The sequence below is a fragment of the Nelumbo lutea genome, chromosome 3 (assembly GCF_056320005.1).
Source record: "Nelumbo lutea isolate HS-2025 chromosome 3, American lotus-T2T, whole genome shotgun sequence".
NCBI lineage: Eukaryota > Viridiplantae > Streptophyta > Magnoliopsida > Proteales > Nelumbonaceae > Nelumbo > Nelumbo lutea.
In genome coordinates this window covers 5940495-5966009 of record NC_142686.1, presented here as the reverse complement: position 1 = coordinate 5966009, position 25515 = coordinate 5940495, and the positions used below count along the sequence as shown (strand labels likewise).

Below are 25515 nucleotides of genomic sequence, written 5' to 3'. Positions count from 1 at the left end.
TTTTTATTGTTACTACATAATTTCATGATAAATTTTGTAAAAATATTGAATTATTAGTAATAAGAATATTATTAAATCTATTAATTTTTTGTATTTTGAATAAATATTTTAAATTTAGTATATAATTTCGTTATAACATTTAAATAGTTCTGATTTTTTTTAATTGAAACATTATTTAGATAGATATAGATAAAAAGTGGGGGAGAGGATAAATAGGAACTAAATATAGTTTAGGAGAGAATTCCTCTACTAAATTAGATATAATTTAAGAGATAAATAAAAATTAAAGATAATTTAAAAGATAAATAGGAATTAGACACAATTTAGGAGGAAGTGGGGGAAGTGATACCACTTAGCTAAACATTAGAAAAGCTTTATGTTATTAGAAATAGTTAGGTATATGTGATTTTCTTATTGGTTTAATGAGTAATTATGTAGAATTAAAAATTAGGAAGGAAAGTTTTCTGCAAAGAGTTATAGTGACCTGACAGGACCAGTTTTGATATATATATATATATATATATATATATGAGCCGATATAATGATATATTGTTCGGTTCGATCTGTCGGATTGAACGGTTGAACCGACCCATTAACAGCCCTAGAGGGCGGACATTTCGAAGGCAGACAAGTAGACACTGGACAGAAAACACGCTCAACTGTCTTTTACTTCACTACCAACTTCACATCTTTCTCCTCTTGTTCCATCAACCAACTCCATCTCATTGTTTGATCCGTAGATCTCTCTCACGCGTTGCATTTGTTCTTCCAAGCAAATCGATCTCTTTTCCATGGTTTCCGGAACCGTTTTCCGCTCATTTCACGGTAATCTCTCTCTCTCTCCCTCTCTCTCATGCTATTTATGGTGGCATCATAAAAGGCCACTCGATATAACTATTTCTGCAATTTCTTATTTGTCTTCAGATCGAGTGAACTCCAAATTACCACCTATCCAATTTCCTTTTTATCGTATTGATTTAACTCCACGTTCCTCACTTATGCTGTAGAAATTAGATATATTTGTGGGGATCTAACTTGATCTCATCGTCTTGCGCGTTCCACTAAGCTATACTAAACCTAATTAATATTGAAGAATGTTGTTGTATTTCTAAGTAAATGCTTTTTCTATTTCTCCTCTCTTCATGATTTCTCTGTATGCCGCGAGATGATTGCGTCACCTCTCACTTGATACACTTCGAATCTACATTTTTTTTTTGTTTCCTTCTTTTTCGCGAACTCCTATATATATTATGAGGACGAACTTACTCAACTGCTCATTCGTAACATAGAAGATGTTCAAACTTCAAAGTCAAGTCCAGCTGAAAAGAAAATAAAACAGAATTTTGCTTCATATTAAAATGTATGAGTAAATCCTAAAATTGATTTCTTTTCGGGGTGTAGCAAGGCTTCATGTGTGAACTCTCTTACGGGAAGCGCGGCCTTTTTCTTCCGAGCTAAACGAACCTTGAAATGAAAAACTGAGAGGCCCAACATTTTACATGTTCTATAAACCGGAGTTATCTAAATAACATTGTTCTCCTTAGGTGGTAGTTCTTCATTATGTTTCACTCCTACGGTTCTAGTAGGTATCAAGTCTTCAGGATCATTTTGAAATGCAAATCCATATCTTCCATGTTTTTGACAGAAAGATAGCTCGCAATAGAGTACAATGGCTGTGTGTAGCTGGCCCCAAATAGTTGTGGTTAAGGGTGAATCATGTTGAGTAGCGCTGATCTGATCTTGATTTCTTTAGTGCCTTGTTTAAAATGAACCTTCCACTGGAGTTGAGAATCTTTCAGCTTGTAAACATGGTGAAACAGATTTTATTATATTTTACTAAAATTTTCATTCTATAGGTTTTGGAATTGATGGATCCTATTTCTGTTCTCTAGTCAATGTGTGATGTATAAATAGTAAATTTCTTCTGTTATAATGAGATGTTGTCCAATCCCTGTTTTCCTTTTCAAAGATCTATAAGGAAGCTTGCATTTTTGTCTTGCTTGGTAGAAAGGTTCTTCAATGAGTGTTGGTACTGTTGTATGAGCCAGCTATGTATTTAGGTCATAACATACATAAATATGCTATATGCACACATACACACACAACTAAAAAAGCCTTATCCCAACTATACAGAGTCGGTTACATGAATCATCTTGCACTGTTCCAGTCTATCAAGGGCCTTCACCATTGTTAAATTATGAGCCCTAAAATCATTTATTACTACTTCCATCCATGTCATTTTGGTCTATCTCTACTTTCAGACCCCCCAACTTGCAAAGGAAAACTTCTTACCTCTCTCTCTCTCTACCAACACACATAATATAGTATGCATTTATGTTTATGTGCCATCTGTATGTAGCATGTATCAAATTCATCTTCAACTGAACCTTGTATGTAACTTCTGAATACCAGGTGCCATTGATAGCATTACCCACCTGCAGTCCTTATCTGAGAGGCCTGGGGCAGTTCCTATTTACAATGCCAATGCAAAGAAATTATCATTCGCCCAGGGCTTGGCCCTAGGTTCAAGGATCACTTCAGCCAATGAAAAACGGGCTTTTGTACCATGTCTTAAAGCCTCGGAAAGTACAACAGAAATCACATCTGTTGGTGAGTTTTGTTTCTATTCCCAATCAGTCAATGATTTCATTTCTCTTCCTGCCAAGGACTGCTGTTAGGTGCACTCTTAAATCAGTAACCTTTGGTTTTTTTATTCATCAACTACCCGGAAAATTTTACTGGTTTATTTGATTGCTAAAGTTGTAGAACATGAAAATAAAATCAGTTTGTTATGTATTCATAAGATTGTGTGATATAATGTCATTCCTAGGAGAACTAGTCATTTACTTTATTGGTCATTTTCTCTTGTTCTTAGAATTTAGGACTTCACATTATAAAAATGTTATCACTGTTTATTTCTTGCAAGAAGATTGGAGTGCATATTCATTATATATGCTAGATATTGACAATAGAACTAGAATTTTATGTGCTTTGTTGCATCTATAATGCTTCATTATTATTGCTTATTATGTCTTGGGGTCATGATAGCATCCTATTAAGAGAGCAGGTGTACTAGGATAATGTAGGTCAGGAAGGAGAAAAGCACTAGGATATATGTTGTGGGTAAGAAAGAACTCAGATCCAATATAGGCTATAGGGATGATACAAGGAAAAACGGAAGTGATTGAGATCCCAGATAGAAGAAGATAGAAAGGAGAAAGAGAAGAAAGAAGAGATTACAACTTTAGAGATAAATGGATAGAGATTATCAAATCAACTTTTAATTTTCAACAAAGAATCTTAAGTAGGAATCTTGTCAGAGATAGAAACATATCTTATGATGAAAAAGACAAATCTCTCTATAACCCATGTGGACACTTAAATATAGACTTCAACTGCTAAAATAGCATTAAAAACCTACTACTAATTACAAAAACTAAACAAACAAAAACAACTCCAAGAGACCAAAACATAAGGGATCAAATTCAATTAAGACTTGAACTTATCAGTGTAATGACTACAATTTTCTAAGCATGTCAGATTTGTAAGATCTTGGTCTCATTGGATGTAACCTGTCTAATGACACCAAAATCACATAAATTTTGACCCTTTCAAGATAAACGGACAAGCTTTGAAAAATAGGCTGAAAGTTATATGGTTAGAATCTAAACTTTCAAAATTATAATAAATCTCTAATAAGCCTTGAGTATCCCCCATATGAAATATCAAATCCCCAACAAAATGTATACTGCTTGTATCGGTGCAGTTGTGCAGACCAATCTGAGGGCCGTTTAAGCTCAATGTTGATGCGTCAGCATTTTGACAACCTGAGAAGTAGAGGTGGAAGAGGGCATATTATAGGATTGGAACAACAAACTAATTTATGCATTTCACAGGGGATATGACTCAGGATTCAGGAAGAAAAGGTGAAGGGCAAAAGCAGCAGACCATGGCATGTCATGAACCAGATCAAAAGGATATGAGAAGTTCTTGGTGGCATCACCTACAATGTAAAACACATCCATTGGGATTGGGAGGGCAATAAGTTAGCAGACGGGCTAGCCAAGAGTGATGCAACATACCAGAAGAACATCACATATTATAGTACTGGGCAACTTCCACATACCCTATGGGGATGTAAACAAATGAATGCAGTTCAAAATAACTGCAATCCTATAAATTAGGAGGAAATGTACAAGAAATTATTGGGATGCCCCTGATTAGTGATGGGACACCTATCACAATACAGCTTGAGAGGACCCTCAGTCTTGATACCAAGCTCATTAAGGAGAGTCCTGAGCCATAAGAGTTCAGCAACCCCGTGTGCTATAGCCCGGTATTCTGCTTCTACACTTGATCTAGCCACAACATTCTGCTTCTTACTACGCTATGTGACTAGGTTTCCTCCCAAGAATGTACAGTAACCTGAGGTTGATTTTCTGTCTCCAACGGACCTAGCCCAATCAGCATCAGTGTAGGCTTCAATTTCAAGTCTGCTGTTTTTTCTGAATAGAATTCCTTTCCCTGGGCAAGTTTTCAAGTATCTGAGGATTCTTTCCACTGCTCTCATATGAGGGGCCTTTGGTGAGTGCATGAATTGACTGACAACATGCACTGCATAGGCAATATCTGGCCGAGTAAGGGATAAGTATATCAGTTTTCCTACCAACTTTTGGTACCTTTCCTTATCACAGTATTCCTCACCCATTGATTCTTGTAATCCATGGCTTGGTTCTATTGGAGTGCCAGCTGGCCTGCACCCCATCATGCCTGTTTCTTCTAGGAGATCTAGCACATACTTTCTTTGACATATGTAGATTCCTTCTCTTGATCTAGCAACTTCAATTCCAAGAAAGTATCTCAGATTTCCCAAGTCTTTGATCTCAAATTCTGAAGCTAAGAACTCCTTCATTCTCTTCATCTCTTTCACATCATTTCTAGTAATCACCATATCATCCACATACACAATGAGTGCTGTAAGTTTGTCATCCTGTCTCTTTGTAAACAATGTATGATCTGCACTGCTCTGAGTGTACCCTACTTTCTTCATGGCCAAACAAAGTCTCTCAAACCATGCCCGGGGAGATTGCTTCAAACCATATAATGCTTTCCTTAGTTTACATACTTTCTTTCCAACATCATATCCAGGTGGGGGTTCCATGAATACCTCTTCATGAAGATCACCATTTAGGAAGGCATTCTTCACATCCAGCTGATGAAGTTCCCAAGAGAATTTTGCTGCTAGTGACAGTAGAACCCTGATTGTGTTGAGCTTTGCTACTGGGGCAAAGGTTTCCTTGTAGTCAATTCCTTCATTTTGTGTAAATCCCTTTGCTACAAGTCTGGCCTTGTACCTCTCAATTGACCCATCTTCCCTGTGCTTTACTGTGAATACCCACTTGCACCCAACAGTGCCTTTCCCTTCTGGCAGGTCCACCTGGAAGGGACACACACAGAGAAAAGAGCAGACACAAAGGAATGATATGCAGGGGATAAGTGTGAGTAAGAAACATAATCGGCTATGGGATGCCGAGTGGTACAAGAACGAACAGGCTTACGGAGAGCAATAGGAAGATCCAAATCTGAATTGAGTGAATAAGAATTACCTTGGATTGCAGAGACAGATTGATCTGAGTTCAACTGGTTGCAATCATGAGGTTGAGGGGCCTTCTTCCTTCTACTGTATGTAAGTATCTCTTTTTCTTGTTTACTGGAACCTTCAGGAGCATCAGCCGAATCTGGAGAAGCAACTGGCACAGTGGAAGTCTCACTAGGTTGACCCGGAATGTTACAGCTAGTAGTAGTGGAAGGTGATGAAATGGAAACAAAAAAGAAGGGAAAATGAGAATCCTCTTCCAACCCACTACTCTCCCCCTAAAGAGGATTCTGAGAAGACTGGAAATAGGGTTGAGACTCAAAAAAGACTACATCCCTAGTGACATATTTTTTCTTGGAGACAAGATCATAACACTTATACCCCTTCTGCGTAGGAGAGTACCCCAAAAATATTCCCTTTGTAGCCTTAGGATCCAACTTGGTCTTCTTTGGATCTTTCACATGTATGAAGCATGTACAACCAAAAACCCGTGGGGGAAGAGGAAATTCTGGAAGAGTGTGACACAAAACAGAGAAAGGGGTCTTCATACCCAGTACCTTAGATGGCATCCGATTTATCAGGTAAGATGCAGTAAGAACAACTTGAGACCAATATTGCTTGGGCACATTGTGCTGGAAAAGAAGGGCTCGAGTTGTCTCCAATAGATGCCTGTTCTTGCGCTCAGCAACCCCATTTTGCTGAGGGGTGTAAGCACATGATGATTGATGTAACATGCCTGCATCTTCCATGAATGAATTCAGGGATCTTTCAAAGTATTTAGCTGCATTGTCTGAACGGAATTGCTTGATCTTTGTATCAAATTGTGTTTCAACCATCTTGCAAAACATCATAGTTATCCGGGGAACTTCTTCACGTCCTTTCAACAGATAAATCCAAGTGCACCGAGAATAATGGTCAATAAAACTGATAAAGTAACGGAAGCCATCAATGGAAACAATGGGTGAAGGACCCCAAACATCAGAATGAACCAAATCAAAAGGGGCTTGAATTTCATTACTAGAAATTGGATACATTGATCTACATTGTTTTGACATTTGACACACATCACAAATTAAACTCTGACTCGGAATGCCCTTACATAATTCGGGAAACAACATTGGTAAGGAAGAAAAAGACAAATGACCTAGCCTAGCATGCCACAAGTGCAGCCTAGCTATTGACTCCACACTTTCCGGATTAGTAGTAGAAGCTTGCAAGACTGAGCTGACATCTTCATCAAAATAGTAGAGGCCCCCATACTCATGACCACTCCCAATCGTTCTCCTCGTCAATCTGTCCTGGAAGACACAATGAGAAGGAAAGAAAGTTATACTGCAGTTCAAGTTTTTTGTAAGCTTTGAAACAAACAACAGATTTGAGGTAAGACTAGGAACATGTAGGACTGATTTAAGAGAGAGATCCTTGCTTAGGTCAACCACCCCCTTTCCAGAGATGGTGGAGAGGGACCCATCAGCTACTCTCATCTTATCCTGGCCAGACAACAGATGATATGTGGAGAATAAGGAGGACATATGTGTCATATGGTCAGTGGCTCCGGAATCAATCACCCAAGAGGTAGAATTAATGGAACTAGATGCACTAAATGCAGAGGTTGTACCTGATTTGGCAAGAGAGGTGGAAGCTAAAGAATTGTTCTTCAGACGGGCTAATGCCCGACTGAGAACCTCTACCTCACTAGCTGTGAAGCCCAAAGTACTTGGTCCAAAGGAGTCGGCAGCCTGCCTTGCGGTGGAAGAAGACACTGTCTGAATACTCTGTGAGTTGTCACTACTGTTGTTGGTGGCAAGATTCCCACTTGCTGTGTGGCCCTTATGTTGCCTTTTGTCCTTTCTCAGAGCAGCTGGCTTCAGATGAGGGTACAGGACCCAACATTTCTCCTTTGTGTGTTTCTCACCACCACAATGTGTACACTTGAGGGACTTCTTGTCTGAAAATCTATTCCCCTTAGTGGAGACTAAGGCTGAATGTTCTCCAGGTAGTTCTGTTGACTGTGTCTGGAAGTCAACTTGCATCTCCTTTCTCCTTACTTCTTCATTCCTCACTAGGTAGTAGACATGGTGAAGCTCAGGTAATTCATCTCTCCCTAGAATCTGTGACCTTATACCTTCATATACAGGGTCAAGACCCGCCAGAAACTTGAAGGCTCTGCCCTCCTCAATCTGCTTATCATGCCTAACATTTTCCCAATCCAAAATCAAATGGTGGTCAAGCTCTTCCCAGAGGCCTTCCAGTGTTGCAAAGTAGGTTGCCACGGACATGTCTCCTTGCCTTAGGGCTGCAATGTCTTGGTTCAGCCTGTAGATTCTAGCATTGTTCTTTTTCTGGTCATATGTCTTAGATACTTTCTCCCAAATTTTAGCAGCTGTGGGGAAGTGATGAACAGTTCTGGCTACCCTAGGAGTCATAGAGGCCAGCAACCAAGACATGACTGTGGCATTTTCCTTGCGCCACACGGTGTATTCAGGACTGCCAATTTCTGTTTGTTTTTTGTCTCCATCCAAATAGCCTGTGAGGTCACGAGAGGTAATGAACAACATTGCTGAGACAGACCACTCTTTGAAGTTATACTCATCTAGCAGCACACTTGTAATCTGCAAGCTGTGCAGATTAGGGTTTTCCAGGTTTGAGGACCTTGTAACAAGTCTGTTATCTCTAGAGGAAACTTCACCGGATAGTGAGGACATCCTGACTTCAGTCCAAGAGTTGTTCACAGTGCTGTAGGTGGTTCTGTTTAGGCCTGGCCGAAGTGGTCACAGTGTTCACAGTGCTGGTAGAAGTGTTCACAGTTCGGGTACTGTGCAGTGCTGTTTAGGACTGGTCGAAGTAACTGAACCAGTTCACAGTGCTAGTAACTAAAGTTACTTCAGTTAGGGCTTGTTCTGCAACCTGAAGTAACTGTGCAGTGCAGTAACTGAAGTTTACAAGTAGGACTGATAACCGACCTGAAGAGAATCTGTAACTGAAGTTACCACAGTTCTGCCCAAGTCTTGCTGGGGCACGAAGCTGCAATTGTAGAGAAGGCTAAGTCTTTACCACTTGTTCTGCGCAAGTCTTGCTGGAGCACGAAGCTGCAACTGTAGAGGAAGCTCTCCCCCTTTCGGCTAGTGCTAGGACAATGCTGAAATCAGTCCTCAACTAGGTCTGTCCTATACAGACCTCTCTTAGTAGCCCAATAGCTACTATTTGCTGGAGATAATCTAGTAGGACATCTACTTCTGGGTCTTACTTCCCTTGAGTCCTACAACCAAGAGAAACCCTAGGTTCGAACTTGCTTTACTCCCTTACACTCCTAGGTCTTCACTGCAGCAACCCAGAAAAGGAAGAGAGAAGATGAAAAGACAGCAAGGGAAAAGAGTGCGCCTGCTGAAACCAGGAAGGAGCTAATGCTCTGATACCATGTAATCTAAAGAGCTATACTCGAAGTAGCAAGGAAGAGAAGAGAACCACAGAACTGAAGAGAATGTCGAACTGTTCTATCCAGTCGACCAGTCCTTTATTTATAGATGAATATGGTACAAGGTACAAGAAATTACTGGGATGCCCCTGATTAGTGATGGGACACCCAGATGACTTAAATCATTAAACAGGATTAGGCCCAGGCCCATTAACACAAGCCCAGTTACAAGATAAGTTAAACATAAGAATGGGCTAATAAGAACTCTTATCAGCCGAACATCACTCTAACATTCTAACACATGTCATGAACCAGATCAAAAGGATATGAGAAGTTCTTGGTGGCATCACCTACAATGTAAAACACATCCATTGGGATTGGGAGGGCAATAAGTTAGTAGACGGGCTAGCCAAGAGTTATGCAACATACCAGAAGAACATCACATATTACAGTACTGGGCAACTTCCACATACCCTATGGGGATGTAAACAAATGAATGCAGTTCAAAATAACTGCAATCCTATAAATTAGGAGGAAAGGCATGCGAATTATGTATATAGGAGTTGTGAGGGCAGGTCTAACCCCTCACTTAGGTTGTACTCCCAGTTTTCATTTAATGGAACGCCAAAGATCCAACTAAGAGAGGGCTAAGACAGGGATACCATATCTCCCTTTTTTTGTTCACTTTGGTAGCTGATGTGCTGAGTGGGCTAATTAGTAGGACAGATAGGCTAAATCTGGTTAGAGGGTGGAGATTGGGACACTAAGAGGTGGTAACACAACTACAATTTGCTGATAGTACAATTTTGAGTGTATGTCTAGCTTTAGGATCAACTTGGGGAAGAGTTGTTTTACAGGGATTAATTTGGCTGGGGTGGAAGTGAGATTAATTGACTGTTCTCTTAGGTATGAGTACAAAGAGTGGTTGTTGTCTTATTTGGGTCTTCCTTTGGGGAGTAATCCTAGAGCCGATGATTTTTGGAAACTTGTGTCAGAAATATTTTCAAAAAAACTGGTCATGTAGAAGAGGAATTATTCTACCTAGGAGGGAGAATTACCTTGATCAGGTCCACTATGGCTAATGTGCCTATATATTTCCTCTCCACCTTTCACATTCCAATTAAGATAGTAAGGAAAATTGAAAAATCATGAGACATTTTATGCGAACTAGGGGATTTGAAAAATAACCACGTAGTGAAGTGGGAGATAGTGTGTAGAAGTAGGGATCAAGGTGGACTTGGTTTAGGGAATTTAATCCTAAAGAGCATTGCTTTGTTGGGTAAGTGGTTGTGGAGATTTCCTTTGAAATAGGATAGGTTGTGGCACAAGGTAATTGTGAGCACTCATAACTCAATTGGAAACGGTTGGCACTCAAAGGTCCCCCCTAGGGCGTTGCTTGCTTCTCTTTGGAAATCAGTTCATAGCATTATTTCATTCTTCTTAAGCCATTATCAGGTATGCTATTGGGTATGGCAGTAAAGCTTTGTTCTGGGAAGATCTTTGGCCTGGGGTTCCCCCATATGCTTTGATTTCCTTTTCTGTAATCCATTTCTTCTTATAAGTAGGAAGTGATAGCCAAATTCTAGGTGAGCTCTTCTCCTGGGGAGTTTGGGACTTGGAGTTCAGAAGGGGTCTTAGGGAGGGAGAATTCAAATAATCGATGGTTTGCTTTCCATGTTGGGAAGTGGCTCTTGGGACGATTAACACTTGTGATGTGCTCTAGAAAAGAAGGCCCTATGGTTGTTTCTCGCCCCACATTTGTGTTTTGTGCTAAGGTAGTGGTGAGACCATTCTCCATTTACTAATCTAGGTGGGTGTAACCTTTGCCCCCTAAAATTAAGGTTTTTTTTGTTGGGAAGTGGTTCTCAGGAAGATTAACATTTGTGATATGCTCCAGAAAAGAAGGCCCTATAGTTGTCTCACACCCCACATCTCTCTTTTGTGCAAAGCTAGTTGTGAGATCATTCCCCATTTACTAACATCTTGCTTATTTGTTTCTCATGTTTGGGAGCATTTTTGTTCTCTTTGATTGCAGGTAGGATCCCCCTCAATATACGGTGGGATTTTTCAGCCTTGAGTTTATGCACCAACCAAAAGAAGAGGTAAAATGATGTAGAGAGCCACAAGAGCTGCTATCTCATGGATGATTTGGGAGGAAAGGAATACCAAGCTGTTCATGGAGCAAAGTAAATCTTTGGAGGTTACCATTGAAAGTATCACTTTGAAGGTAATCCACTAGGTGAAAACTATGGAACTTTTCAAAAGTTTTTAGAAGATCACATGGTTAGAGGGTGGGGAGTGGTGACAACCTCATCTACCATGAAGCCAATATGCCAAGTACAGTGGGTTCCTCCTAGCAGGCTAACAGTAACAGGATAAGTTGAATTTTGATGGCAGTTCATGTGGTGGTGATCCAGGGCCCTCAGGCATTGGGGGCGTTTTTAGGGATGGAAATGGGTTAATAGTAGTTCTCTATGCAGGCCCAATAGGGTTAGGAGACTCCCTTACAGCTGAAATTTCTGCTGTTCTGGTCTAAAGCTAGCTAAACATCTTAATTTAAGGCAGCTGGAGATCGAAGGTGACTCTATGTTGGTGGTGGGTTGGTTGAAAAGCAACAGTAAAGGGGGATGGTTATATAAACAAATATTGAAAGAAATTGGAAAGCTTGCAAGTGAGTTAGAGGCCTATTCAGTTGGGTCAAATGGTTTGGCAGATGCTCTAGCCAAGCAAGGGGTATCTAGGGATCGATTGTATTAGGCTACAATGATGACTGGTTGAGGATGGGACCGGCTCATTGGGTGCTAGTAGTTGTATCTCTTAAAAAAAGGGAAAAAAGACTCTTTAAACTGTTGTGACACTTTAAGTTCACAATCCCATTCCTAAGAAATTAGCACATCAGAATGTAACTATTAAAAAACTCAATTTGATGAAAAAAAAAGAAAAAAAAAACAAATCAGATCACCCAAAAAAAAAAAAAAAAAGCCCTTGGTGCTGGATATATAGAGAAACTTATGGTTTCTTTCCTTGCTTCCATGTCTGCATTAATTTTCTTTTCATAAGGAGGATTCCAGCATGACCTTTTATCCTTTATCTTTTTCTTTTTCTCTTGAAAGTAGGTAAAAGTACAGCTTCTTAAGTGACCTTAATGGAAGTAATTAACTAATTATCTTGTTTATAAAGAAAGCTAACTTGAGTCATTTGCTAGAAATGTAGAGTGCTTCTTATCTCTACATTTTGTAAAAGTTCATTTGACTTGGCAGGAATTAGCCGGTGGTAGCTCATACAACTTCCATCAGAGTTAGACTAAGGATTCCTTGGAAACCACCTGAATTTCCTTGAACAAAGATGAATTTTGATGGATGCAGCCTTGGTAACCCTGGGAATTCAGGAATAGGGGGTCTGTTCAGACAAGCAGATGGTTATGTGATGGCTTTGTATTTGGGGCCAATTGGGTTTGGGAGCCCAACAAGAACTGAACTGATAGCAGTATTACAGACTGAAATTGGAGAAGACCTTCCAAACCAATACAGAAACATAATAGTAGAGGGAGACTCCAGAGTGATTTTGGGCTGAATAGGAAGGAGATAATACACAAGGAACATGGACGTACATATATGTATTGAGGGAAATCAGTAAGTGCAAACAGCATGGCTGATGCTTTATCTAGGCAAGGGATTAATAGGTCTTAGATGGGAGAATCCCGGGGATCCTTTGTATAAATTTACTTGGATGTAGGAAGTTTGCCAAGTTACATTTCTTCTTTTAACTTGTACATATTATTCATATTATTTAATAAAATTTTGATTGTTACTGATCAAATAAAAGTTCATTTGACTTTAGAGAGAGAATATAGTTTGATCTTTCATGGGGATGGATCCCTGAACTGAATGATGTTTTTCATGATTTTTATTTAATATCTGATCTTGAATTCCTGCCAAATAGTAATCACTTACTGGTGCAAGTGAGTGAATGTAAAAATAATTATTGATTGGGAAGTGTATTAAATATTCACCATAAACAGTAAATTGATCTGAAAGTTCATTTACTTGATTAACTCTATAAGTGTAATGGTATAATATGAGGGATTCTCTGGTTTCAATTGTGCAATACAATTATGCATTCATGTTAGATAGTATTTGGTAGTAATCTTTCTTGTCCTTGAGGAAGAGGTTTTCTTCCATCAAATTTTCTCAAGATGCATATTAGTTGGTTCAGTCTTGAATGATATTGGTTCTGTTCCTGTCCATTTAGTTACCATGTTCATGAAGACAGGATGTTCCAAGATTAGATGCAAATATTATTTTCCCTAGAATTTTAGTAGACTATGCTTTCTGAAACTTTGAAGACTAATGCAACAGTTTATTTAGATGGCAAATCACAAGAGCCATTGGAAAAGAGAAGTTTGCAGAGTACAACCTTCCCTAATGGATTTGAGGTGAGTTTACTGTTTAGAACATGATTAGATTCCTAGGATTTTTTTTTGTTTTTTGATGAATCAATGAATTTTATTAAGCACCAAAGATAAGGAGTACAAGCATCCCTAGGAGAGGCACAAGATGCGACCTCTCCAGAAAGGTTAGATACAGCTTTCCGGACTTATTAGAACAAGTTACAAATTAGCCCCCCCCCCCCCAAAAAAAAAAAAAAAAAAAACCTTCCTTGGATACCTCTTGCATGGCCAAGGAATCAGCCACAGTATTTGCTGACCTGCTTACCCATTTAACATCAACTCTCATATTGCTGGTTAGCCACTTCACTTTTTTGAGGTCTCTGTAGCCCCAAATAGCAGTATCTGGGTTTGACAACCATCCTACTACCACTTGAGAATTGTAGTGAAAATGGGCCCTAGTGTTCTTTATTTCTTTTAAGTAGTGTTTAAAAGTTACGTTTCTTAGTTATGGTCCTTATGGGCCTTCTATTGTTTTTTTTAATTATCTCTTTAGCGTTGGCCACCCCATTAAGGGCATCCAATTAATTGTACTGAAACTTAGAATTATTAATAAAAGTGATGAAATGGAGCTAGAGAGAGAGGTTTGAATTCTTCTTTTCTCTCTTCCCTCCTTTTCTTCTTCCACAACCTATTGTTGAAACTTCTTTTCTTCTTCTTTCTCTCTTTTCTTCTTTTCTTGCATTATCTCAATTACTGTAGGTGTAATTTTCAACTTGGTATTAGAGTGAGTTCTCACTTTTGACTTTTTTCTCATTTCTTTGCCCATACATAGTGTGTATGGAGAACTGATCGGTTGATCAATCAACTACGTGGTAGTGAGACTGGAAAACTTGGTGCTAAACCTTCTTATCGAGATCTGAAAATTTGGTGCTAAACCTGCCTCTACCCCTATTGATGTGAATCATAAACTCTCAACTAATGATGGAGAACTTTTAGCTGATAGTAGGGGTGGATTCGAGCCGAGCCAAGCCGAATACTTGGCTATTCGAGCTCGGCTCGCTGAAACTGTGTTAGGCTTGAGCTCGATTCAAGCTAGAAACTTGAGCTTAAGCTCGGCTCAGTTCAAAGCTTGCAAGTTCAAGCTCGGCTCGGTTCGAGTTCGATTGCAAGCCATTTTTTTTCTAAAAAATAAAAAATATACATATAAAAACATTTTTTTTATTTTACCTACAAAAAATTAAGAATTATAAAAATTATTTATTATTATACATATAAAAAATAAAAATATACATATAAAAATGTTTTTATTTTACATACAAAAAAATAAGAATGATAAAAATTATTTACTATTATACATAAAAATTATAAATATTATATATAAAATATTATTATATAAAGTAAAAATTTATTATATATTTATATGTATATGTACGTATGTATATAATAAAAAAAAATATTTATTATACTAGTCTCGTGAGCCTCACGAGCCGAGCTTCACTAGGCTTGAGCTCGGCTCGATTAGCAAACAAGCCTTTATATCAGGCTCGAGCTCGGTTTAAACCATGCCGAGCCGAGCTTTTCACAAGTTGAGCTCGAATAGCTCGTAAGAAGCTCGACTCGTGGCCACCCCTAGCTAATAGGGGAGTATTTCAGAGATTACTGGGGAACCTTCTTTATCTATGTATGACTCATCTAGACATTTCATATGTTGTGAGTGCCATCAGCTAGTTCATGTATGCTCCTAGAGACACACATATGGCTGTTGCTAGGGGTGGCCACGAGCTACTCGAAGCTCGATTTGTAAGGCTTGCGAGTTGACTCAAATAGCTACATACATACATACATATAAAATTATAGAAAATAATATATATATAGTAAAATATAATATTTTTATTTATATATATAATAATTGATTATTATAATTAATTTTTTAAATATCAAATAAATATATCTATATATATTTATTTTTATAAAACATTTTTCTGAAGTCGAGCTCGAGCTCAAGGTTCTAGCTCGAACAGAGCTCGAGTCTTGTACTACCTTGGTGAGCTGAGCTCGAATAGCTAGCTATTCGGCTAGGCTCGACTCGAATCCACCCCTAGCTGTTGTAGAAAGGGTGTTATGCTACCTTAAGGGAACCTTGGGAAGGGTATATTATTTGCTAAACATGGACACATGAAGGTAGAAGAATATACAGATGTTGATTGGGCAGGAAATGTGGATGACAAGAGATCCACATCAGGATATTGTGTTATGGTAGCTGGAAATATTGTTTTCTGGAGAAGCAAAAAAGCAGTCAATGGTTGCTAGTTCTTCAGCTGATGCAAAGTATAGAGCTATGGCCCATAGTGTTTCTGAGTTGTTATGGCTTAGATTTCTCCTTAATGAGATGGGTGTTTCATGTGACGAGCCACTGATGTTGTATTGTGATAACCAAGCTACTATTAACATTGCTCACAACCCAGTTCAGCATGATAAAACTAAGCACATTGAGGTAGACAAACACTTTATACGGGAGAGAGTGGCTTTAGGAGAGGTGTGCCTACCTTTCATTGCATCAGAAGAGCAACTAGCAGATTTTCTAACTAAGGGAGTCCCAAAGGCAAAGCTTCAACATCATGTAAGCAAGTTGGGCATGATTGACATCTATGCTCAGCTTGAGGGGGAGTCTAGTGAGAATGGGCCGTATGGGCCCTAGTGTTCTTTATTTCTTTTAAGTAGTGTTTAAAAGTTATGTTTCTTAGTTATGGGCCTTCTTTTATTTTCTTTAATTATCTCTTTAGTGCTGGGCCGCCCCATTAAGGGCATCCAAGTAATTGTACTTCGAATTAGAATTATTAATAAAAGTGATGAAATGGGGCTAGAGAGAAAGGTTCAAATTCTTATTTTCTCTCTTCCCTTCTTTTCTTCTTCTTTCTCTCTTTTCTCCTTTTCTAGCATTATCTGAATTACTGTAGGTGTAATTTTCAACTAGGATCTCCTTCAATTAAAAGATGTTTCACCCCAAGTTGGTTGGCAAGCTGGATCCCTTGAACAATAGCTAGTAACTCAGCTCTTGTGGAGTCTTAAACTCCCACCAGTCCTAAGAATAAGGAAATAATGTTGCTGCCCTTATTCCTTAGCACACCACACCCCCTACACCTGAAGGCCCAGGATTACCTTGAATGATCCCATCAAAGTTCAATTTAATGACACCTTCTAGAGGAGGTTTCCACTCTACCACCCTTCTATTCTTCCTAGTAGAGGTATTAGCCACTTCTAGCCAATTCCTCCAAAGATCATCGAAGGAGAATTCAGAAAATAGGGCCAATGTCTTCAGCCAATGGATTACTCTAGTTAAGATACAGTCCTTCACTTCAACAAAACTTCTTTCATTCTCTAGGAAGGTTCTAGCATTCCTTTCCTCCCAAACAGTCCATAATATAGCTGTCCTAATACATTTCTACATGATTTTACCTCTTTTTCTGTGCCACCCAAAAGTAGATGATTAAACATCATGCTTACATCAGACAGCGGGTTCCACCTACATCCAAATAATCTAAAGCTCCAACTCCATAAGGCTGTAACAAAGGAGCAAGAGATCAGTAGATGGTAACAGTTCTCATTCTGGTCCTTAACACCTGAATCACCGATAAGGTTTCTTCTTTTGCAAGTTTTCCAAAGTGTTGATTTTCCCATGGAATACTTCCCTGCAAAAAACAACAAAATTGGGGGGAATTGTCTTATCCAAACTTCTTTAATTGGGAACACCTTGGGGTTAGGGTTGGTAGTGAGGGATTTTAGAAAGGAAGCACAAGTAAAGGTCTCTTTTGGAAGAGGGGCCCAAACTCTTTTATCAGATTTAGTTGGGTCCAAACAAACCAACTCAAGTAACTTAAGCAACTCAGAAATACCAATTAATTAGCATCCCTTAATCCCCTACAAAAACCAAAGTCCCAATTTAAAGACAAGGGAAGTGCCAGACTTGGGAGAAACTTTGAAATAGGCTCATTTTTGTAAAGGGAGAGAGAATAGATAGAGGGAAAAAGATCCTTGAGGGGTTGGCTATCCACCCAAACATCCTCCCAGAACCGAATAGAAGTACTAGAGCAAGCTTCATACCTGATAAACCTAAGGAAGCAATGGAGAATACCATGTATAGTCTTCCAAGTAGTTTTGAGAGTAGCCAGACGAGATATCCCGGCATCCCAACCATTCTCTAAGCAACCATGAATGCTTAACACCACCTCATGCCATAATCTCTCCCTCTTCAGAGGTCATCTCCATAGCCACTTCCATAATAGAGCTTCATTCTTCTGAACTATGTCTCCTAACCCCAAACCTCCTTCTTCCTTACTTTTATTGACTATCTCCCATCTGATTAGATTATCTTTCTTCACCTCTCCTGTTTCCACAAGAAATCCCTCATTACCTTTTCCAATTTCTTAGCCTCCCTTGGGGGAATCCTAAAGAATGAAAGGAAGTAGGTTGGAAGGTTGACAAGTGTTAACCTAATCAAAGTCACTCTACCCTTATAGAGATGTAATTCTTTTTCTAGGCCGCCAAATATTTCCCAAATTTCTCCACAATAGGGGACCAAAAGCGACTTTCTTTAGGATTTGCATCTAAGGGAAGTCCTAAGTAGGTCAAAGGGCAAGATGAGGTTGCACAACCTAAGTGAGCTGCAATGGACTCTACCTCCCCATCCTCCAAATTTATTCCAGCAACTCAACTGTTTTTAAGGTTTATCATCAAATTAGAGGCAATCTCAAAGACTCTTATTAGATTCTTAAGATTGTCCACCTTTCTTAGATCACTCCCCTCACCAAAGATAATAATATTGTCTGCAAACTGAAGGTGGGTCACCAAAACACTTCTCCTTCCTAATCTCCAACCCCTAATAAGCTCTTGCTCATTTGCTTTTGAGATCAATCTACTAAATGCATCAACAACTAGTGTGAAGAAGAAGGGAGAGAGTGGGTCACGTTGTCTTAGGCCTCTATTGGCTGGGAAGTATATACAAACATACACACTCATTTTGTAGGAGGAATGCTAATCTTATGGGTAGGTATAGAAACTATACCCTTACGAGTCTCAATCTCCTGCTTTATCCCTGTTATTGTAAAGGATATTTGTGTCTTTTCATATGGTTTTGATGAGGATGTTTTGCTAATTAGCCTGTTCTTATATGCATACACGCACAAAGGGGGGGGGGGGTTATGGTATTCTTAAATGGCTCTCTCTTAGGCCTGTTAATGATACCCAAAAATCCGTGGCCCGATCTGATCATCTCGGATTCGGATGATGTGTTTATGTAATTCGATTGGATGCCGGATTTTGCAATCTGCATCTAATTAATAATCCGATCAGATTCAGAATTGTCTCTATCCAATCTGATTATATTATAATATTTATTGATTTTAATATAAATTTTATATTATTATATTGAAAATTATAAAAATATATTTTTCTATATTATAGTACATATGAATTTATATATGATAAATTTAGTTTATTGTATTTACATTAATTTATTATATATAAAAGTCGAAAAGAATTATCTTTTGATTTTTTTGTAATTTAAAAAAATTAAAATGGATTCGGATTAAATCCGAATCCAATACAAGTTTGTTAGGATTTGAATTCGAATATGAAGTCTTCAAATCCGATCAAATTTTGGATCGGATTCAGATGCAAGCTCTCTCTCTCTCTCTCTGCTTTTCTATTTTACCCAACCTTTCTGTTAGGAATTTTCTGGAAAGCTTTATGAAATAATTTGAGGATATCAATGGTTTTGATTCTCAATGTAAGAAATAAATGGCTTTTCTTCATAGATTATCTATTTTTACTTTTTCCCTTCCTCACAATCCTATTTCTTTCATGTATTTCAGGCATTGGTCCTCGAAGTCTGTGATGAGACAAATGTTGCAGAATTAAAACTTAAGGTAAGATTTTGCACATCAGTTCCTTGAGTGTTTGCTTCTTATTCCACAAGTATATTTTGGTTTCTTAACAAATGCTTCAGTTTAATGTGTTCAAATATCAGATTGTGATGACTACTTTAATAGTTGACTGGGGACTGCCAACTTATGTAATTTTAGAGAAGCTAAAGGCCAACTTATAAAAATTTATACGAAACTAATCAATGCCGTGGAGTTTTCACCTGCATAGGTCATGCTGCCATGTGGTGCCTAGGCAAGAGATCGAGGCTGGATTACAGAAAAATAATTTGGATAGTCCAGGTCCTTCAGGTATAGGGTGTGTATTCAGAGATGGAGAAGGCGGAATACTTGCTATATACTCGGGCCTAATAGGAGTGGGAGATTCTTTGAGAGTGGAGGTCATGGATTTGCTTCAAGGGGTAAGATTCGCCAAACAGTTAGGGCTACACCAAATTGAAATAGAAGGGGATTCCAAATTGGTAATTGGATGGCTGCAATCAGGATGTTTGAGAGCCTGGATAGATAGACAGCTCATAAGGGAAATATACAGTTTAACAAAGGAGGTGGGTGCTTGCTTTAAGTGGATAAGAAGATCAGCTAATGGACTAGCAGATACTTTAGCAAAACAGAGGGCAGTTAGGGAGAACATGTTTTGGGCAGCTTTGTAATTCATCTTGTATTGGTTCAACACCCTATACTAGGGGTTGATGTCTCTATTTTAAAAATCTCATTAATGAAGTTACTGTTTCCAATAAAAAATAATAGTTTGGATAAAAGTAAAGAATAATATTTAGAAGAGGGAAAAGAGGGAGAAGATGAACCTGTTAATTTATTTAACCAAGGCTTGCTCTAGCAGCACTACGCCATCTTTCAAAAGTAGCACAATGTTCATGGATTTTTTGGGGGCCTTTGGATAACTATAGGAATTTAAATATTTTAAAAGTGCTTATGTTATAAACATCTAAAAGTGTCCATGTTGTGTATGGTAAGCATCATATACATGTGTGCCTATTGCATGTCTGCCTAGCACCAAATAGAGCAAAGACATGTTTCCAAATACTGGTAATAAATGGAAAAGGAGATTAGTAAGTGGATAGAAAACTGAGGTACTTGTACACATGGAATAACTACTGCATGGAAGTTTTGTGGGATATGTAGGAAAACATTCTAGGGGGATCCAGCACTATATATTGGCTATCCTAGGAGATCCACCAACTAAGCTTGTTTGTAGATTGGTGCAATTGAACATGTTAATGGCATGTCTTCTATAGTAGAACCTGGTCTGGATGTTGATAAAAGTAATTCAGCTTTCCTCGTTTAGCAACGTAAAGCAAAGCACTGGTTCTTGTTTCCAGATTGGACATACATTTTTATTTGTATTTTCAGTCTTTTAACATATGAAGTTCCATCAATTGTTCTCATGTAATGCAGAATTGTTTATTTTTTTTATTTTTTTTTATTTTTACTTTTTGACAGGTTGGAGACTTTGAGATGCATCTGAAGCGAAATATTGACACAACAAAACATGCAACACCTATTATTTCTCCAACACCCCCACCTCTTTCAAGTGAACCGATGGTCAAAGCAACTCCTGTTGCCCCACCATCATCTTCACCAAAATCATCTTCTGAAACTGCCAGTCCATTTAAAAATAAATCTAGCACAAAGTCATCAAAATTAGCAGCCTTGGAAGCTTCTGGAGCAAATTCTTATGTTCTAGTATCGTCTCCAAAGGTATGGCCTGGTCTTTGAAAACTTAAGGACTCTTTTATTGTAATTAATCAAGACATTTTTCTTTTGAAAATTATGTCATTCAATAGCCCCTGTGTTCTTTTGTGTTAGGTCGGGTCATTCCGACGGGGAAAAACAGTGAAGGGGAAAAAGCAGCCTCCTATTTGTAAAGAGGTGACTTAATGCCTATGTTCAATTTTTCATGGTTATCATGTCTGATTAGTACTCACTCTAGTACATCTTTAACAAACACAAAGGCTTATTCTTATCTTTGGTTGTATTTCCTTTTCCTCTCAACTGTTTTATTTTTTGCTCCGCCCAAGTTCAGTCCAATGGAGAGATTACTCATATGCAATAAAGTAAGAATCACAAAGAGCAAAGACAACTTACAGATTGCATAGTAGCATATTAGGGTGCTTCCTGATGAGTGCAACCATATTAAAACTGGTCTATTTACAGGATCCAAATGCTTATGTGGCATTGCTCAAGTTTGAAAATGTCACTTTAGATGTTAAAGAAAATCTATTAGTTAAAAAATAGATTTTATTAACCTTGAAGTTAATTACTTAAAGGATTTTATCAAATTAGAGTCATTAAATTAACAACAGTTAATTTAATAGTAAATAATTAACAATAATTAAGAGTAAATTATTACTTAAACACTAACTTAATTAGCTTAACTAATAGTAAATTAACAATCACTTAATTTACTTAATTAACTTAGTAAATTTGCTTAACTTATTTATGTTAATTGTTTTGTTTACTTAATTTACTTATTTATCTTAATTAGTTTGATTATTTAATTACTCTATTTACTTAGATTAATTTACGTAATTGAATTAATCAAATAGTTAATTCACTGAGTTGACTTAATTTACTTATTTAGTTTAATACTTTAATTAGCTTAATTTCTTTAATTGCTTTATTTATTTGGCTTAATTTACTTAATCAATTAGTTAATTCACTTAATTACATGGTTTTAGAATCGTCGTTGACCTAGGCGGTCGAACCATTCGACCCAGGAACCGGTCAAGTGTCTATTCCATTTTATACATGTCCTAGAATTTTCCAAAAAGAAACGTTGACTTGGTCAACAAACTGTTGGCTTGGATGGTTGAACCACTAAACGGTTCAGCCCGGTTAATGGTTTTCGGGTCATTTTTACTTTTTATTTTTTATTTTTTAAAACATCACTGGCTGATCCATTTGCACCAGACGATCAAACCGCTGACCTGAAAATCGGTGGCCAAAGCAGTTCCGTTTTTGGGTCGGTTTTTAAAACCTTGCTTAATTGGCTTAATTTACTTATCTAGATTGATTAGCTTTATTTATTTAATTTACTTAAATCAACTTTATACCATCATAGACCTGAAGTAATTTACTTAATTAACTTTATTAAAGTGGCCTTTTCAAATTTGAGCAGTGCCACATAAGCATTCTTTTATTATTTTATTCGTTGTTTAATGGATCTGTCAACGTATCTAATGTCATCTGTTTTTGCCTTAAAGTGGCCTTTGCATCATAGTTTGAGGGCGAAAATGACCCTTTTAATTCTTTAGGGTGCAAATAAATTGGTTTTTTGGCAAATTTCAAGGGTTGTCAGAGTCAAAATCCATTGATTAACCATACATGTGTTGAAACAGTTAGCTTTCTGGTAAAGTCTCTGGCTGGTTATAGCAGTGACTTGGGAACAAATCCTGCCTTCACCAAATTACCAGGAATTGGGGGGGTTTTAGGGTTTGGGGAAGGCTATCCCATGCTGTATGACCCATTTGCCTACCAACAAATATAAAAGAAAGAAATAATACATGTTAATTAACCACATTCTATTGGACTTATCAAGTGGACTCATCAGATGTGGCACTGTTGAAAATGTCTATGAAAAATATATAGTATGGATCTTCCATATGAGTCATTCATGGTTTGGAGATTTCCCCTAGATTGATCCTGCTTCCCTGGATGTGTCATGCAACACAATTTGTATAATTTCCAACAATCTGCTCTATGAATTCCTTGGATTAGTTGCAACTTCTTATATAATCTTAGGTGTTAATAACTTGTGAATTGAAATCCAAATATCCAGGGTGATGTAATCAAAGAAGGGCAGACAATAGGATATTTGAATCAGTTTGGCAGTGAGCTTCCAGTTATGGTAAGATTGCAGATATACTTGGATAATTTCTTTATCCTTTGATAATTCCTGTACTTATGCCTTTTACCTTTTTGGAGCAGTCCGATGTGGCTGGGGAGGTACTCAAATTTTTATACAATGATGGTGGTAAGATTTCTAGTAACACATGAATGCCTTGTATGAGGTCAAAATTTATGGCTTAGATCTCTTCCAGGAGAAGTCCAACGCCCAGCTCTTACGGAGCATAAATACAACATATGCAGCACACTAGGATATACACCAAAAAATTAACCTGCATGGATGGTCATAATTGTCAAATTTCGTTCCTTGTCACCAAAGGTCTGTAATATGGGATTCTTATGAGCATTTCAGGGTTTTTCCTCTCCTTTTGTACTAAATCTTGCAATGGGAGAGTTAAACTTGGCATGGGTAAAATCTATTAAACAACATGGAGATATAAACCATGTAGACAAACCTATTTGGATGGCCATAGCGGTGGAATTGGCCAGTGTTTTCAGATACTATGATGAAACACTTCCTAGAAAGAATACAATAATTTGGCCTCCATGGTATCTATTTCAACCTTTTTCTTTTTTGCATATGTATCCCAAGTATCTCTTGCTAATTCTTGTCTCATCTTTGTGCAATTTACAGATGCAGTTGGTTATGGGGACCCTCTTGTTGCAATATTGCCATCGTTCCATGATATTAATATTAATTAAGTTCCATCCTCTTATCTGCTTTCTAATTTCTACATTTATCCATGGGTCATAGTATACAGGGTTATCAATTACTGTAACCCTTTTTTCTTATTTTTCCTTTTGCCTTGGACAATTAGAGACGGGAGATGCACCTGGTGGATTTTACTAGCAGTTTCTTCTGTTGATCATTTTTTATTTTTGGGATTAGTTTAAAGTAATATACTTTGGTGATGATATGCTGTTTGACTTCATTGGACGTTTTTCAGTATTGTTTGTTTAATTATTCATACACAATGTTAACTATGGAAGAAGAATTGGAAAAACAAATCTATCTCCCCACCCGACACATCTCGAAAGAGGAAACCAAAACATGAAAAAAAAAAAAAAGATGGAAGACGATAGAAGTTAGATTTCTTTTGGGGTTGGATTGAGATTTGGAAATTGTTAACATCATCAAAGTTAAACTGTTGTGCCATTATTTAGAGGGGTATCATAAGTTCATTTGAACACCTAATTTTAAATCATCAAATTTACTATCAAGGAATCCTGGAGCCTTAAGGCTCTGTTTGTTTTAATGTAAAATGGGCGGATGGCTGAATTATTTGAGTTATATTTTTGTTCCTTTTGTTTTCTTTGTCATTTACATTGAAACAAAATAGAAAGGGTGGAAAAGAAAATTTTCACTGTAGAAGCGACAGATATTATACATGAAATATTTCAATCTGAAAAATCATGTATCCATTTCATTGTAGAAAAGAAAGCTTTCAGTGTTAGAAGCGACAGATTAGAATCAAATTTGATGCCTCAAAAGAGGGTAGAGGATAGATGTGCTTATGGATAATATGGCTAGAGATTATAGTGGTAAAGCTTGAGAGTGTTGATAGGACCCATTGGCATGACTTCCATTGCAGTGTCAGAAATGAGGGTTGAGCTTGAGGCCCCCCAAATTAGCAATATCATTGGGGGTGTCATTGGCCATCATTGATGGTGTGCAATTCGGTTGGTCCTAGTTGTCAACGACCTTGCCTCTGACTGGAGCAACACGTGCTTGAAACGGAGAAGAATGTGAAGAATTTCCGGGGAGGAACTCGGTGAGATTGCTCCGAAGCTCAAGTTAGTATTCTCTCAAAGGTAAGATAAAACCAAATGGCGCAAAGTTCACATACCTCGTTCTTGGGGGGGTAGAGAGCCTTTTATAACCACTTCGCGCACTCACTCCTAAGCTTTTATAAGGTCGGGTATGATTACCTATGCGCTTCTACCAGTTCGGGTGTCATCACCTCTATTGGGGCAGAACCGTCACTGCTCTCTTTGTCGAAGCCGTCTCTATAATTGGAGATGGCGGTGGCAGGTGGCAGTGGCAGGTGGCTGTTGAAGTGCAGCTGTCAAGCATCATATCCCAAGTCAGTCAGGTGCACCGCCCGACTCCTTCGGTATCAAGTACGATGTGGTTGTTCAGTTCGGCGTCCTGGAGGCGAAGTGCTGGAGTGGTGTGCGAGGTGAAGTCTTGAGTTCGGATGGAGGTGTGGCTCGAACTGCCATGGGGTGGGCCAGTTCGGGTTGTTTCGTAAGGCTCGGGATCTAAGGGAGAGCTCGAGCTCCTTGCGGGGAGTTCGGGGCTCCTTATTGG

At 38.1% G+C, this 25515-nt stretch overlaps 1 protein-coding gene across 2 annotated transcripts; it reads left to right on the top strand.

Annotated features, from left to right (window-relative positions):
* The first annotated feature begins 541 nt into the window (after positions 1-541).
* LOC148862569 (biotin/lipoyl attachment domain-containing protein) lies at positions 542-24136 on the top strand. 2 transcript variants are annotated; one of them, XM_088979273.1, is made up of 9 exons: positions 542-825; positions 2413-2610; positions 13379-13446; positions 19272-19325; positions 20799-21056; positions 21165-21227; positions 23137-23205; positions 23286-23331; positions 23839-24136. In XM_088979273.1, the coding sequence occupies exons 1-9, from the start codon at positions 792-794 to the stop codon at positions 23904-23906; spliced, it is 858 nt and encodes a 285-aa protein (XP_088835399.1). In that variant the 5' UTR covers positions 542-791; the 3' UTR covers positions 23907-24136. The 2 variants fall into 2 exon arrangements, with proteins under 2 accessions (XP_088835399.1, XP_088835398.1); XM_088979272.1 differs by having other exon boundaries at positions 569-825; positions 13370-13446.
* Positions 24137-25515: the final 1379 nt, after the last annotated feature.

Coding starts and splice junctions, on each gene's coding strand:
- LOC148862569 (XM_088979272.1), top strand. CDS start 792: ATGGTTTCCGGAACCGTTTTCCGCTCATTTCACG. Junction 21,057..21,164: donor TTCTAGTATCGTCTCCAAAG/GTATGGCCTGGT, acceptor CTTTTGTGTTAG/GTCGGGTCATTCCGACGGGG. Junction 21,228..23,136: donor AGCCTCCTATTTGTAAAGAG/GTGACTTAATGC, acceptor CCAAATATCCAG/GGTGATGTAATCAAAGAAGG.